We start from the raw sequence: 14217 nt of genomic DNA, 5'->3' as shown, positions 1-14217 counted from the left end.
TAAAAAAAAATCCCATGTGTAGAACGTAAAAACAAAGATGATTTTGTCAAGAAACGACAACAAGCGTTGGGAGCAGATGCATTAGTGAGCAGGCATTTGGCTAAATGGATGACAGTGTTGGCCTAGAAGGTCGGTCCATTTTGTTGGTCTACACTGAAATATCTCAATAACTAGGCGATGGATTGTCATGACATTTTGTAGACATTTGACACGTATACCAGATGCTGAATCCTAATGACATTTGTGACTCACTTCATCTAGCCCTAATATCAGGTGAACTTCAGCATGCTAGCATTGTTTATTGTGAGAATGTTATCATGCTGATGATGTCAGTAATTTTAATATTGTGGATCGTCCCCAAGCTTGAGAAAAATTGAAGTTGAATATCACTCAGTCCTAAAAAACTTTTTAGATCTTTTAAATAATGAAACACAATGTTCACAATCACTCAAACACATTCATCAAATTTCATCACAAAGAGTTCAACAACTAAATAAGGATCCACTTGAAGGCTTTTTATTGATAAAAACATATCGTTGACACTATTGTACAATGTGTCTCTTAATATCCATACAGAATATAGCATGATTATAGATACTGTATATTAGAAACTTTAAAAAAAATGTTTTCTCCTGACTGGTATGTTAAATATTTCCTATTTGGTGCCTCCACCTTGTGGACAGAAAGAGTAGGACAACTCCCTGTTGACACATTGCAGCCTAGTTTAAAATACAGATGTCTGCCTGCTTCCTACTGACTCTTCTCTATACAGGACCATGAAACACTTAAAATCATGTGTGAAGTAGGACTCCTTGTAAGGGAAATGCATTTGAGGAAAATATGAGCATTTATTGAGGTTGCCCTAGAGTTTTTGAGTGATTAACTATTGTCAAGCGTTAATTGTCATTCTTCCAACATGAGGGGGAAGAAAGCATGTTTAAATCTACTTTCCTCTTTACTATATATTAAGCTCTATCAGGTCTTATTCTCCACTCCTCAGCTCCTCCTATTACTTCAGACTCTACACACATCTGGTTGCTTTGGTTTTTTTCCAAACTTGAATGCTGTAAAAGAATGAGGGGGAAGGAGGGGAAAGAAGATATGTGAAGAAAGGGGAGTGGAAAAGGACATGAAAGAAAATAATCACTGGCGGAAAAACAGTGAGTTAAACGGCACATTTCCAGGAATTTGAGAGAGTTTGAGCAGAAGAGAAACAGAGAGAGAGAGAGAGAAAAGCAGAATTTGTTTATAGTGACCTAAGGCAAAGGTTGGTGTGTTTATCCACCAGCAGGTCACAATATGGCGCTATTCCCATTCTTCAAGAAGCCCGCAGGTCAGTACAACCTCAGCCACTGCTCCACCTCTTCTGCTTGTGTCATATCAGGTTGTTGTCCCCTCACTTGTCATTGATTTGTGACTGCTGTACTTGTACAAGCTAAGTTAAAACACTACAGCTTGTATTAGAGGTTTTTATGTGTAATGTGATCCTGGAAATATGTCCAGAATTGCAAAAATATGTTAATTCAAGAACTTTTGTACATTTGTCCCACATTTCTTGATTGGTGTACACATCAGGTGAATGTAAAGTGGAGAATATGAAGATAAACATCGATCTGCATTCACTTTGGCTTAAACTTCTATCGCATGTAACGTGTAACTTTTGGTTCAGAGTCAATCTCGTCTTCTAAATCTCTGACAGCCCAGTCTGCCTTCTGGTGTATTTCTTTTTGACACAATTTTATGTTGAATATACCAGTTGTCACTGCTTGTTCATTTGCTACATCTTTTGTTTCTTATCTTGTCTTTTTACTAAACCTCCTCAAAATCAGAACCACATTTTAAGCACTGTGCTTATCTAATTGTAGGTTAATAGTTAACCGTAATCTTTCAACCTCTTTGCTTTGACATCCTTCCACAGACAGTTACCGCATACATTTAATGCATACACATTATTTGGCCTATTAAGATCAAGTGTGTTATATCTAATGTGTATACAGCCTATAAACATCAAATTCTTTTCATATATGAGCTTGAGTCTTTTTACCAGGGTTTAAAGGACATCTATAAGTGATTAATGCTTACTCAAAGAACATAACAACATGTACTGGTTTTATATAATTGCATAAACATGTGTGTTTGTCCTTCAAACAGGACCAGTCAGAGTGACCAGAATACAACTGGTTCTGTACTGTTTTCTCCTGTCTCTTTTCATATGTAAGTGTACAGAATTACTTGTTTTACTCTAACACTGTAACACTTAGTCCCAGGACACTAAATGCACATAGAAAAATGTGCTTGTGGTAATGTAAATGTATACCACAACCTTGTTGTCGCATGCTATTAAGCTCCTGCCCTGTCCTGTTCAAAAAGGTCTATTTTTTTGCATTTTGTCGGGATTGTGATTGATTATTATAAATATTCCAGACACAGACATATATTGAATGTTAAAAAGTAGCAGAAATAAGGCATGTCTGGTCTGTCTAGTCTACCATGTCTCACACACAAAACAACTACTGTGGTTTTAAAATTAAAATAATAAAAACATGTTTTGCCCCTTCAGACTTCCTCCATGGACGGAAAGCCATTGTCAGTGTGGAGGCATTTCATCCTATCTTTCATGCCTTGGGAATGGACAGGGGAAGAGTAATGACAGACATGACAGTCATCAAGGCAACACCGCCACAAACTCCTCTGGAGACCCCATGGGGTGCTCCTTTAGTGTGGGGTGACACCCGTAAATCAACTTGGCGCAGGGCTGAATTTGCAAAACAGAAAACCCATACAGGTCTGCTGGCCGTCGTGCTGGGAACTTATGCCCAATTTGTTCAGCGGTTCCTCTCATCAGCTGAAACTCACTTTCTCCCTGGTCAAATGGTCACCTACTATATTCTCACAGACAATCCCCGCTCTCTGGATCCCCCTATCAAGTTGGGGCCAAAACGACAGCTGAAGGTGGTTCCTGTTGCAGAGCTGCCTGGTTGGGACCGACTGGCCCGTCGCCGGATGACCCTGCTTGCTGAAGCTATCAAGAACCCAATCGGCAGCGAGGTTGAATACATCTTCTGTGCTGACATTGATCAGGAGTTTGTGGCCCCTGTGGGAGAGGAAATCCTAGGAGACTTGGTAGCCACATTGCACCCAGAGCTCTATGGGATGCCACGAAATGCATTTCCTTACGAAGTTGAAGAGGTCTCATCCGCTTGTGTGGAGGAGAAGGAAGGAGACTACTACTACACCTCTGAGTTGTATGGGGGGTTGGTTTCTGAGATGTACAGACTGGCTCGGGCCTGTTCTTTGCTTATTATGCAGGACCAGGCTAACGGGGTAATGGCCAGGGGCCTCGAGGAGAGCTACTTGAACCGCTACTTGATTGACCACAGACCAACCTGTGTGCTGTCCCCAGAGTACAGCTGGTGGGGCTCGAACCTGGCTCCTGATATGCTTGTACAGAGACTTGTCTCTTTGGGAAGAAACCAGAAAAGAAAATCAATGTAAAATGAGGGACAGAATGCATTGAAGTGTGGATACAGATTTCATTCCCACATAAAGAAAACTGTTTTTGGTTTAATAATTTCCTTTCTGAGAAGGTCTCTGCTCAAAGAGAAAGCACATATTCCAATCGTCTTCATTCAATTCATAATTTACATTTCATTTTCTGTTCTATTAGCCAATAAATGTAACCTGCAATCACACAGAAGCAAACTGCCTAATCTGCTCTCAATTAAAGGCCCATTTGAGTGAACAGGATCTCTGCGTGCTATCTTCTCCACAGCAGACAAAAAAGAAATTGACCTGTCTCTTTAAACAAACCACTGTGCTCTCCATTAATGTCAGCCTCGGAGATACGGCTTTAGTGGCTTTGTGGTCAGCAGCGATAAGAGTCAACAGTGTAAGAGCACACTTTCTCTGCAGTGACCAATCATTAAGTGGAAGAGCTGCTGTTTCAAGGTCTTTAAATACCAGGTGGGGGAGAAATGGATACAACAAGAAGGTGTTTCTCCAGGTTACATGTGTATAGAAACTTCAGCAAAAGCTAACATAGTTTTAAAATGGGTGAAACTGTTTTAGTTTCAATAAAATTAAAAACTGTTATTTTCCCCATTATCTGTTGGAGTAAAAGGTAAAGTCAAATGAATTTGAGTCTGTCTATTTCTTTATCACACACACATGCTCCCACATTCACTCTGCTTTTTTTCCTTGTGCTGTGTTTTAATGGGAGGGTTAAACAGCAGCAGATGGCTTTTTCTCACTGCCAACAGAGTCTGTCCTCAGGGTCAGATCGCCACGTAAACTCCATAGACTGTAGAAATAAGGTAAACTTCAGATAATCTGAAGAAAATATTTATTTTTTGTTATTTCTCTACAAAAATCTAAATTTCCACTGTCACTTGCCCCACAGATGTCTTAATGTGGGCCCATTATCACTTTTTACATGTCATTCAGGTTATACAATTTATTCAAATTTGAACCAAATTTGATATATGATATATGAATATATATATATATCATATTTATACATATATATATTATATATATATAATGTATATACTGTGTGTATATATACTGTATATATAAAAAAACAAAGCAAATCTATATTTAGGAGCATTTGCAGATCATATTGTGCTATTAGGGTATTATGAGACAGAAAGCATATGCTTGTCTCATAACACCCAAATTCCACATAACAGCATGCACGTATAGCACAATATGATCTGCAGATGCTCCTATATATAGATTTGCTTTGGTTTTGTTATGAATGCCTCAGTCATCTATATAAAGACCTTTTACATAGGCTACCTGATCCCTGCTGACTACCCCTTTTTTTAATGCCATAATGGAAAGCAGTTTTAAGAATACTTGGCTTAATCCCTGTCATGTGGTGTCACTGGTGTTAAAGGAGCCTATTAGCAATATATAAACTAATGCAGAGGAAGAGGTGGTAATCCTTGACATACACAAAACCTATATGCATGTAATGCACGCAACTCTTACATTTTAATGTGTGTTGAAAGATATAATGTCCCTGGTGCAAATGTAGAGGCCAAACAGACTTCTATGTTGCTATACAGAAGGGATGATATTTGAGGACATTTGTCAATGGCATATGCGGGAGCAAAGTAAAGTAAAGTAAAGGAAGTAAAGTTGATGTACCTGGCATTTCGTGATCATTAAGCGTGTCTTTTCTAAATATTAAGACAACACATTATTGACAGCCCTTGGCCATTGGGGGAATATAAAAGTAATTTGTGGGTGAGCGAAGACATTTTATTTGCATAACACAAGTGTAATTTATTAAGTTTGGGTGACGCTAAATGAAACATTTTGCCTATGGGCTGCTCTGAATAATACAGCCATATAGTAAGGTGGATTTTCAACAATACATAGGTGCAGCATGAGTTTATTCTGATTATTCCATGAGTGACTTACCATAATACTATAAACATTGATGCTACACCTCATTTTATACAGCAGGGGAGAACATGGTGACTGAACAAACGAGTAGACTAAGGTAAGTCCTCTTTTTCTTGAGAATATTTGTGCTGTAAATCTATGAAAAGCTAAAGCTATGTTTCAACAATGTAAAGGTTTAGCATATTAAGGTGAACTTTAATATTGAACCAATTCCATTCTCTAGTTATGCAAATATCCAATTTTTGGTTCTTATCTGCTACATATATCCCACAAACCTAATTCCGAGATACTTTGATTAGTTTAATAAATACCTCAACAGGCCGAGATGTCTTGAATAAGTCGTGATGTCAGTGTGATGTTCACTGTGTGATAAACTGGTAATGTGAATAGAAAGCTAATACAATTATTATCACCAATCATTAGCAGTATCTGCATTAACTGTTTCTCAACCCAGCAGAAACACCTGAACCTAAAACCAGACACAGAGCAGCAAAGTTTAACAAAAACAAAAGACTCAGTTCATCTCTTTAGCAAGAATAGTTGGTGTTCATCAGAGTTGCTTTTCATTCACAGCAGAAAAAGGGCATCTTTATCACTGTTACTGTTACTGTTACTGAGACTCCAGACTTAAAGACTCTGATAAGCACCTAAATCGGAGTCTGGCCAAATAATCCACCTATCAATGATTAACCTCTGTAGTTATTCAAAATTGCTTGTAAGGTAGAGGGATATCCCTGGTATTACACTGTGATGAAAAGTAATTTAGAAAAAAAAGAATCATGGAGTGGCAAAGGAGCCTATTACATTACCTCTGTGTGTTTTTTTAACAATACATATTTACATACATACACCATTCAAATACATTTGAAAGATAACTGTCAGTAGTCTATTTTCATTGCAAACTGATAAAACAATTAAATAAGGGTTTTGCAGTTAAGTAATCCATAGTCTTCTTGTGTTTAATGTTTGGCCCTACGCAAAGGATGTGTAATTTTAAAGTATTCTTCTCTTGAGCTTTCATCATGTAACCCTTTCATGGCCTCTGTAAACAAAGCTCTAAAATGAATGAGTCCAATCCACTCAAAGGCTTTATATAATTGTTTACACAGTAGACAACCTGTCACACAAACCAGAACACTTCTGGAGTTAAACAGACTTAAAAATTGGCACGTTTTTAAACCAAGAAAAGGCTCAATACAGGATATGTAACATTCTGAAAAAAAGTTGTTTACAGTAACTACTGTAAATGAAGGGTACTTAATGATCACAACATTGAATGTTGTTTTAGATTTTGCATTCCACACATGTATTCATCTTTAAATTGGTGTGGGGCAGTTAATTTTGACAAATAGAAGAAGTAATTTGTTGATGGGTTTATTTGCAGGAAGTCTTGTATCTTGTATGTGCGTGTGTGTGTGTGTGTGTATGTGAGTGTGTGCGTGTGTGAGTGTGTGTCTGCGTGTGTGTATGCGTGCGTGCGTGTGTGACTTGTCAGGGGAATGGGTGGAGTGAAAAACTAATGTTAATCTGCTGGATTCACACAGGCCTTTCCCCCACCCTGCTCAAGGCTTCTCCACACCAAAACATGCTGCCCTAATCACCAGGTCAAGGGGACTGCCACTGAGAGATAGTGGAGGTGCAGCTCACAGGGGACCATTACTTGTGACCATTGCGCAGATGTCACATAATGTCCCATTTTATTAAAGGGAGCCACATGAAAGATAATAGGCCAACATTATAAAGTACATTATAAAGTACATTTTGTGATGACCTGATTATATCTGTCTTATATGTCAGCAAGCAATGCATCATCAAGGCTGTGTTGTAGATGTTGATGAAAGCTTTTTACCCTTGCACAGTTAACCATATGCTGTGCACCTATCCATATGATGCAAATTGCACACAAATTTGGGTAAGATGATTGCAGAAGTGACACTGAGCTGTGTTTTTGTTTATTACTTTTAAAGAAATGGCATAGCCGATTTTGAAAACAAATCCAGTGTGGCAGGGTTTACATTTTTATGATGTAAATTGAGGGAGCAAAAACGGTATCCGCTCCATATATCGGCTCAAGAAAATTGTCAGCCTGTATCGTCATTGGCTGAGGCTGATGAAAAGAAAATCGGTATCGGCATCAGTACTAAAAAATTCATATCGGTTGATCCCTAATGTATTGCACTGCTTGCTAAAATGCATTTGAACAAAACTGAGTTCACTGAAGTATAGCCTACACAAGCTACATTTAACAGTTTCAGCAGGCTAGAATTAGTTCTAGCATGTCAGCAAAAACACAGCAGGCAGAGGCAGTATTGCCAAGAGGTAACTACATGTATGTGTGTGTGTGTGTGTGTGTGTGTGTGTGTGTGTGTGTGTGTGTGTGTGTGTGTGTGTGTGTGTGTGTGTGTACGCGTGTGTGCGTGTACGCGCGCTTGAGAAAGAGACCATGGGAAACTAGAAACTATAGTTACTAGAAGGTTTCCTCTAATAAGCCTTTAAAAAACAAATGTGACAACATAAACCCAGTTTTAAGTAGCCTAAATCATATATTCTAAAGCAAGTGTTGGAATAAGTTGCTAAGATCTTTGACAGTATTAAAAAAAAAAGTAAAAGTAGAATCATAACAGTGTAGAAATACTCTTTTAAGAGTCCATACTGGTACACTAGAAATACTCAAGTGGGTCCTAAAGTATGTCTACCTCTAAATTCTTAACTACTTTCCACCACAGTCTAAAGCACAATGATACGTGCTATAACGTTACTGTAAGTTTACTGTGGTTGAAAAGTGAAAAACTAACAAGGTAGCAAGTCAAGACCAATCCACTACTTTCAGCCCTGTGGGCAGCCGCTGTAGTCCCTCCCCGGGCCAGAGTGAGCACGGGGAGCCTGGGCTGCTAAATGCTCCAGCCTCAAAGGGACGATGGTGGAGGGCTGGTAAAGATGGCGGCGCTCTCCGAGGATGGGAGATACGGATTAAATTGTGGCCAACAGAGCGCAGATAGAGTCACCGTATTACACGTCAAATTGACCGAGACAGCGCTGAGAGCAATAGAGAGCTACCAAAATTGTATGGTGAGTGAAACGGCCGTTTATTTCAGTATAAATGAGCCAGGACTGTCGGGCTGACACAGCTTCTCTCAGCTGGGAAGCCCAGCTGCCACGCACAGCTAAAGCTACAAAGTTAGCTAAGCTGTTGACAGAGCGACTTTTTGCTTGTTTTTTGATTGTATTATTCTTGTGTCATTAAATTAACCAACAGAAGAAGGTAAATTAGGCCTTGGCCTTATGCTCTGGTCTGTTTTTAAGAACTGACAAATGTTATTTAACCTAGATACTCTGTTGGTAAAGTTACACCGATAAGACAGCGTTAGCTCTTTAGTGCGAGTCCCCTGTACTGTACTAGCTAGCCAAGTCCATTTTTTATTTCCAAACTAACCTTACTTTGACCAAATTAGGAAAGATGTAATTTAATATCGACGAATACATTCGTCACCAGACAAGTTCAGTAAACTGAGAGTTTGAAGTAAAAGCTTAACTAACTAACATGAACTTCCATTCGACGAGGTTGTTTGCGTCACAGTGGCAGGGATAACATATGCGGATAAATTAACGTAACTTGATAACAAGTTAGTGGCGTTTCAAACATTTCTGTGACTGGTCAGCTTACCATATGGTTAGAAGTTTTAGCTAGTTGGACAAAGTCTCATCACAACCTGGGAGGGGTATGAAGCTCACAGTCAGGCTTATCCCTTTACAGCCATTTAACTTAATTATAAAATGTTGCAGTCAAACGAGCCACCACACTGTAGCTACAGGATGTATACCGCTAAGTTATGAGCATGCGTCTCAAAGGTGTACACGAGACAAGTATGGAATTTGGGCTTATTTGCCTAATTGTTGAAATGTTTTGCATACTTCTATTTACTTCAAGTTGCATTAGAGGAGTTGGCCAACAGTTACAATATGGTATCTGATATCAATAAAACCTAATTTGTTTTTAAGATAATTGTTCTTGCTATCAGTGTCGTTTTGTTCATATACTTCATAGCTCTGGCCAAACTACCACATCAAATGTACTGTATTTCACCCCTGAGCTTGACACCACCATGTAATTTTGAAACTTTTGAAGCTGAGTGTGCTAATACGTCCCTGCGTACCTGTGCAGATTAAATATAACTTTAATCTTAAACTGTTCAAATGTTGTAATCTTGTAGAAGTGCTAGACAGGTAAACTAATCTGGACATCTGCAGACTTGAGTTGCAGAGGCCTGAAGCCAAGTTACCTGACCTTAAGTCTGCCAACAACAGCGCCATTACATAACACTCTGACCGGGCCTAGGTCTCTGCTCAGGGCTGATGCACCGTAGCATAGCATGGTGCTGTAGTGTTCATAGGTCTCTGTGACTGCTTTTTATGGCACATGGTCTGTGTCTGTATGCCACACACTACTCACATCCATGTATGTGAAACCTTTGCTCACTGCCAGCACCATTTAATTAAATGAAAGGTGGATCTATAACACAGTTTAAAGTGATTATTTAGTTAACCTAGTTTCAGACAACTGGAAAACCAGGTCGTTACTCAGTTGAAGGAATTCTTTTGTGACAGCTCATGCTACAACCTTATTGGATGTGGTAATGTTGGTCTGTACGCTGCATTGAACGGCAGCCTGCAATCTCTTGCTGACTGAGCAGCCAAAAACTGCCTGCTTTTTGTTTCTCTCCCTCTCAGTAATGTGTGTTGTAGCTCAACCAGTCATCGAACTATAGAAGCTGGCTATCTTTGTCTTTCTGTTGTGATGTGAAAAGTGATCAGAACTGTGTGTGAGGACTTGTGTGAGTAGGTGTATAGATAGTGGGGGAGGGAGTCAGTCGTTAGCTTGGAGTAACAACCATGACATGGTTCTCCTTAAGTCTGAAACAATTAAACATTTTTGTCAAAGATTATCTGCATCTTCTTTAATGTATGAGTTATTGAGCATATTTTAATGTCTAAGAATGAAGAGAAGCTGTTAATAAAATGCACATTCCACTTAAACCAGTTGATGCAACATTTTAAGAAGTCAAATGATCTATAATCTAGCCAACTGGTTTCTTGGCTTTAGCTGTGTGAAGAAGCAGGTCCTGTGCAATCCCATCCTAACGTATACTGAACCAGAGCAGCCACTGCATATTTGTGGCTGTCAACTCAATTTAGAGCAGCCACCAACACAAACCTGCAAACCTACACAAAGCAAACATTTTTAAAATATCTTCTTTAAAATATTTGCTGTATTTGAGTGTTGTCCAAAATCCGCTGCTTATGTTCAGATGAAAGTGACAATTTTACTTACCACCCTAAAAGAAGATACAGGTAAAGTTGACTTAAATGGTGCCAGTGGACTGTCATTTGTGGCTGACAGTTAACCATGGTTTCTGTTGCCAGACTGCCAGTTTCAGATGAACAGAAAGAAACTGCAACTATTTTTCTATTGATTGTTGACTGGGTAAACCCCCCCCCCCCCCACCCCCCACCTCACAACTTTACTTTTGACCTGACACGCTACTGGCGGTTAACAATGACGATGGCACCAATGCAGCTCTTGTTTACATTTCGAACTAGTGCCACCAAACACCACCAAGCGACACCACTGGTGATTAAAAGAGAAACGTTGATGCCGCTGCACTGCTGTCACTGGTCTTGGTCGATTGGTTGACAGTGCACCAAACCCACAAGAGTCATTTGAACTTGCAGTTGGTTTCCGCCTCGTTGATGCAGAGATCACGCGTCACACTCCCTAGGACCAATGTCAACTCTGAATTGCATGTTCCGCTTGGCAGATAATAGCCTGTGACATGCCAACCAATTATTCAGCTTGCTTGCTGGTAAGCAATTAGATCGTCATTTTTTTTTAAACCAAAACACTGAAAAATTCCTGAGCTCAAGCATCTCAAATGTGAGGAAGGTTGTTAACTGAATGTATTCAGGTTTTAGACTGGTTGTCAGACAAAACAAGCATATGACATCACCTTTTGGTTTAGAAAACTTTCATGGGGATTATTTTCTGCCATTTTATGCCGGCTGCAACCGACATGTAGACATATTCTCTAGACAGACGTATTCTTAGTTCATATTACTGACAAAGCACAACACTATTAACAGATTCAAAGTCCCATGAAAATGAGAGATTGTCTTTCTGCAATGCTGGCTCTTCAGTTTTTCTCCTTTTGCATCATGAATACATATTAGGCCTACCCTGTCGTTTTTAGTTTTTTTTAACTCTCACACAGGCACAGAAAGTCCCCTTGCTCCCGGCTGTAGTCTTAAACAATTTTTAAAGTGCAAACATTATAGAGTATTGTCAGTGCTAGGTTGCAATGCCGGTTTTGTGACGGACCCAAGGCCTTGCGGTTCTACCCAAATTTTGGAATTCTGAATTCAGTCTTAGTAGGCATTCTAGCCCACTATTTTTTAATGTAGTATTCCCAATTTTTATCCCCGGGTATTCTCTCCAAACCTTTACTTTTCCAACTTTTGGTGGGGGATGAACTGTTGTTTTTTTTACTTTCAGAATGTCCCTTCTTTCAGCAGCAAACAATCAAGGGCCCCAAGGGAAAGTATCTAAACTAATCTTTTCAGGTGGTTAGCAACAAGTTTAATTTTGTATCCATTAATGACCGTTACTTATGTAAACGCCTAAATTTACTGTTTTTGCTTGTGTTCAAAGTTGTTGATGTGTATAGATACTGTAACTTGTTTTTCCCTTTTTTTTCTTTTTTTTTTTTGTGTTTTGAATTTTTACAGCGCATTAAAATTCCCAAGACCGATTCCTCTTCAGACACCTTCCACAATTTTGATTTCTACCTGTCTAATGTGGGCAAGGACAACCCTCAGGGAAGCTTTGAGTGCCCACGAGTGTCGGGGTAAGGAAACCATGGTCACGAAAAAACTGTCTTACCCAATTGCTAGAAGGTAATCATTTCTTGCCAAAAATTTCCTCTATCCCCCTCTTTGTTCCAGTGGGGGGCCCCCCGGGCGTTGGCCCCTGCGGGACAAGGTCACGTGGCCCCCAAAAATACCCTACAGGTCCCCGGGAACCATGACCCGGGGCCGGGGGAACACTGAACTTTGGCCAAAGTCTTAACCCTGGGGGCCAGTACAGAGGTAGGCCCTCACAATCCATTTCTGCTGTCCCCACAGGCAGATGCCGGGTTTGTCGGGCACAGAATACTTTAGTTCCTAAAAGCCTTCCCTCTTTAAAATTTTTGGCCCATTTTTTAAGGGACTGAATAGGGATAGCTGATGGCCAACCCTTCCAAAGCTTATTGCGACTGACTCCATTTTGCCTTCCGGGGGTTTTCCAGTTTAGAGTTGATGAAAGGCCCCAAAGGGTTTTGTTTGAAAGCTTTCTGTTTTAGGATTTGCAGCCTGCCAAATTTTTTTAAAAGTGTTCTGGTTTTAGCACAATAGTAGATATTTTTGGTTTTTGGGGGGGGGGGGGGGGGGTTGTTATGGTTTTTGGGTGTCTAGGGGGTCATGGTTGTGTGTTATTGAGCTATTGGTGCAAGAAAATTTCCAAGAGGATCAAAAAAATTTATCGGGGGGTGACCTTACCCCCCAGTAAGAGGGGGGCCCCCAAATGTAGGCTGCTCCTGCAGCCCCCCGGGGATAAGTCCAAACCGCGGCCCTTTGCGGGGGCCATCCCCCACTCTCCCTCTCCCACCTTCCGTCTATCCACGTCACTATCTAAAAAGGGGAAACAATACCCCCACAAATAATTTCTAATAATAAAAATGTCTTTCTAAACTGTATCACTTGCAACAATGTAGAATTTATTAGTACCAAAACATGGTATTAAAAGGGTCCTGGGGCTAAAAATCGCATCATGTTGCAGCCTCTCCCCTGCTCTGGGTCAGGGTTGAGCTCTTCCACACAAATATACACACACAAAGTGATGTCAGCGGACAGCCAATCACAGAGGCCGTTGTAGAGACAACTACTGTTGTTGCCAGTGGGGAACCGTCAGGGCCCTGAGACAAAAATAATATTTAAAAAGACCTCCAGTTGTAAAAAATGTTTATCAATTCAGAATTTGACAATTGACATATAAACACAACATTTTTGAGGAAATAACCGCTTCAAACCTGACTATTCAGTTTGTTTGGAAATGTTAAGGGTTAAATGAACTGTCAACGTATCAGAATTTTGCTGACTTTGCTGTTGCTAGGAAGAAAATGTAATGCTTTCAGCTCTTGATTGGTGGTCCACCTATGAATTTTCAGAGCAATCGAGAGACTAATTTCAGTTGACAGTCAAATTGACCAGTCATGTCTTTATTCTAAATTGGCAGGCTTTGTTATTACCTTTTATGACAAGTTCTGCCTGCTGTGAGAGACAGGAATCACAAGCTCGCACCGTCGATAGCTAGCCTGTTGGTTCAAAATGAAAGCCGGTAGTAACGTTGCAAATGGTGAGGAGGACCATAGCTGTTGTTGCAGATTTGTTATCCAAGCCAATTTCAAGATTAACTTTAATTGAAAAGTTGGAGTTAACTGAATAATACTCTCAAATAAACCATAACATACAATACATGTATATATTTAATAGGCCGCTGTACCAATCTAATATCATCATTTGTTAACAATATTGCTTGTTTGTAGTTGTGGGTTCCAAAATGCAGCGATAGCTGTTAGATGTAAATGGTTTGAAGTGGATGTTGCCAATGATTGTTTGGCTGTGTGCACGCTGTCATGATGTGAAGGCTCATACAATTTAGTTGGTTTTGTGTGGTAGGAGAGGGTGGCTGTCATGCGTTTTGCACCCCAGCTA

The 14217-nt window shown here is 39.9% G+C and overlaps 2 protein-coding genes across 3 annotated transcripts; both read left to right on the top strand.

The window, feature by feature from the left end:
- The first annotated feature begins 1075 nt into the window (after positions 1-1075).
- LOC116688117 (globoside alpha-1,3-N-acetylgalactosaminyltransferase 1) lies at positions 1076-4131 on the top strand. 2 transcript variants are annotated; one of them, XM_032513928.1, is made up of 3 exons: positions 1076-1333; positions 2152-2214; positions 2561-4131. In XM_032513928.1, exons 1-3 carry the CDS (start codon positions 1300-1302, stop codon positions 3493-3495), a joined length of 1032 nt encoding a protein of 343 aa, XP_032369819.1. In that variant the 5' UTR covers positions 1076-1299; the 3' UTR covers positions 3496-4131. The 2 variants fall into 2 exon arrangements, with proteins under 2 accessions (XP_032369819.1, XP_032369821.1); XM_032513930.1 differs by lacking the exon at positions 2152-2214 and having other exon boundaries at positions 1126-1333.
- A 4123-nt stretch (positions 4132-8254) lies between these two features.
- LOC116687608 (RNA polymerase II elongation factor ELL2-like) lies at positions 8255-12315 on the top strand. The gene is made up of 4 exons (XM_032513108.1): positions 8255-8481; positions 9575-9636; positions 11960-12001; positions 12192-12315. The coding sequence occupies exons 1-4, from the start codon at positions 8308-8310 to the stop codon at positions 12313-12315; spliced, it is 402 nt and encodes a 133-aa protein (XP_032368999.1). The 5' UTR covers positions 8255-8307.
- Positions 12316-14217: the final 1902 nt, after the last annotated feature.

This window comes from Etheostoma spectabile, chromosome 4, assembly GCF_008692095.1.
Source record: "Etheostoma spectabile isolate EspeVRDwgs_2016 chromosome 4, UIUC_Espe_1.0, whole genome shotgun sequence".
NCBI classification, from domain to species: Eukaryota; Metazoa; Chordata; class Actinopteri; order Perciformes; family Percidae; genus Etheostoma; species Etheostoma spectabile.
This window is presented reverse-complemented; position numbering and strand designations above follow the sequence as displayed.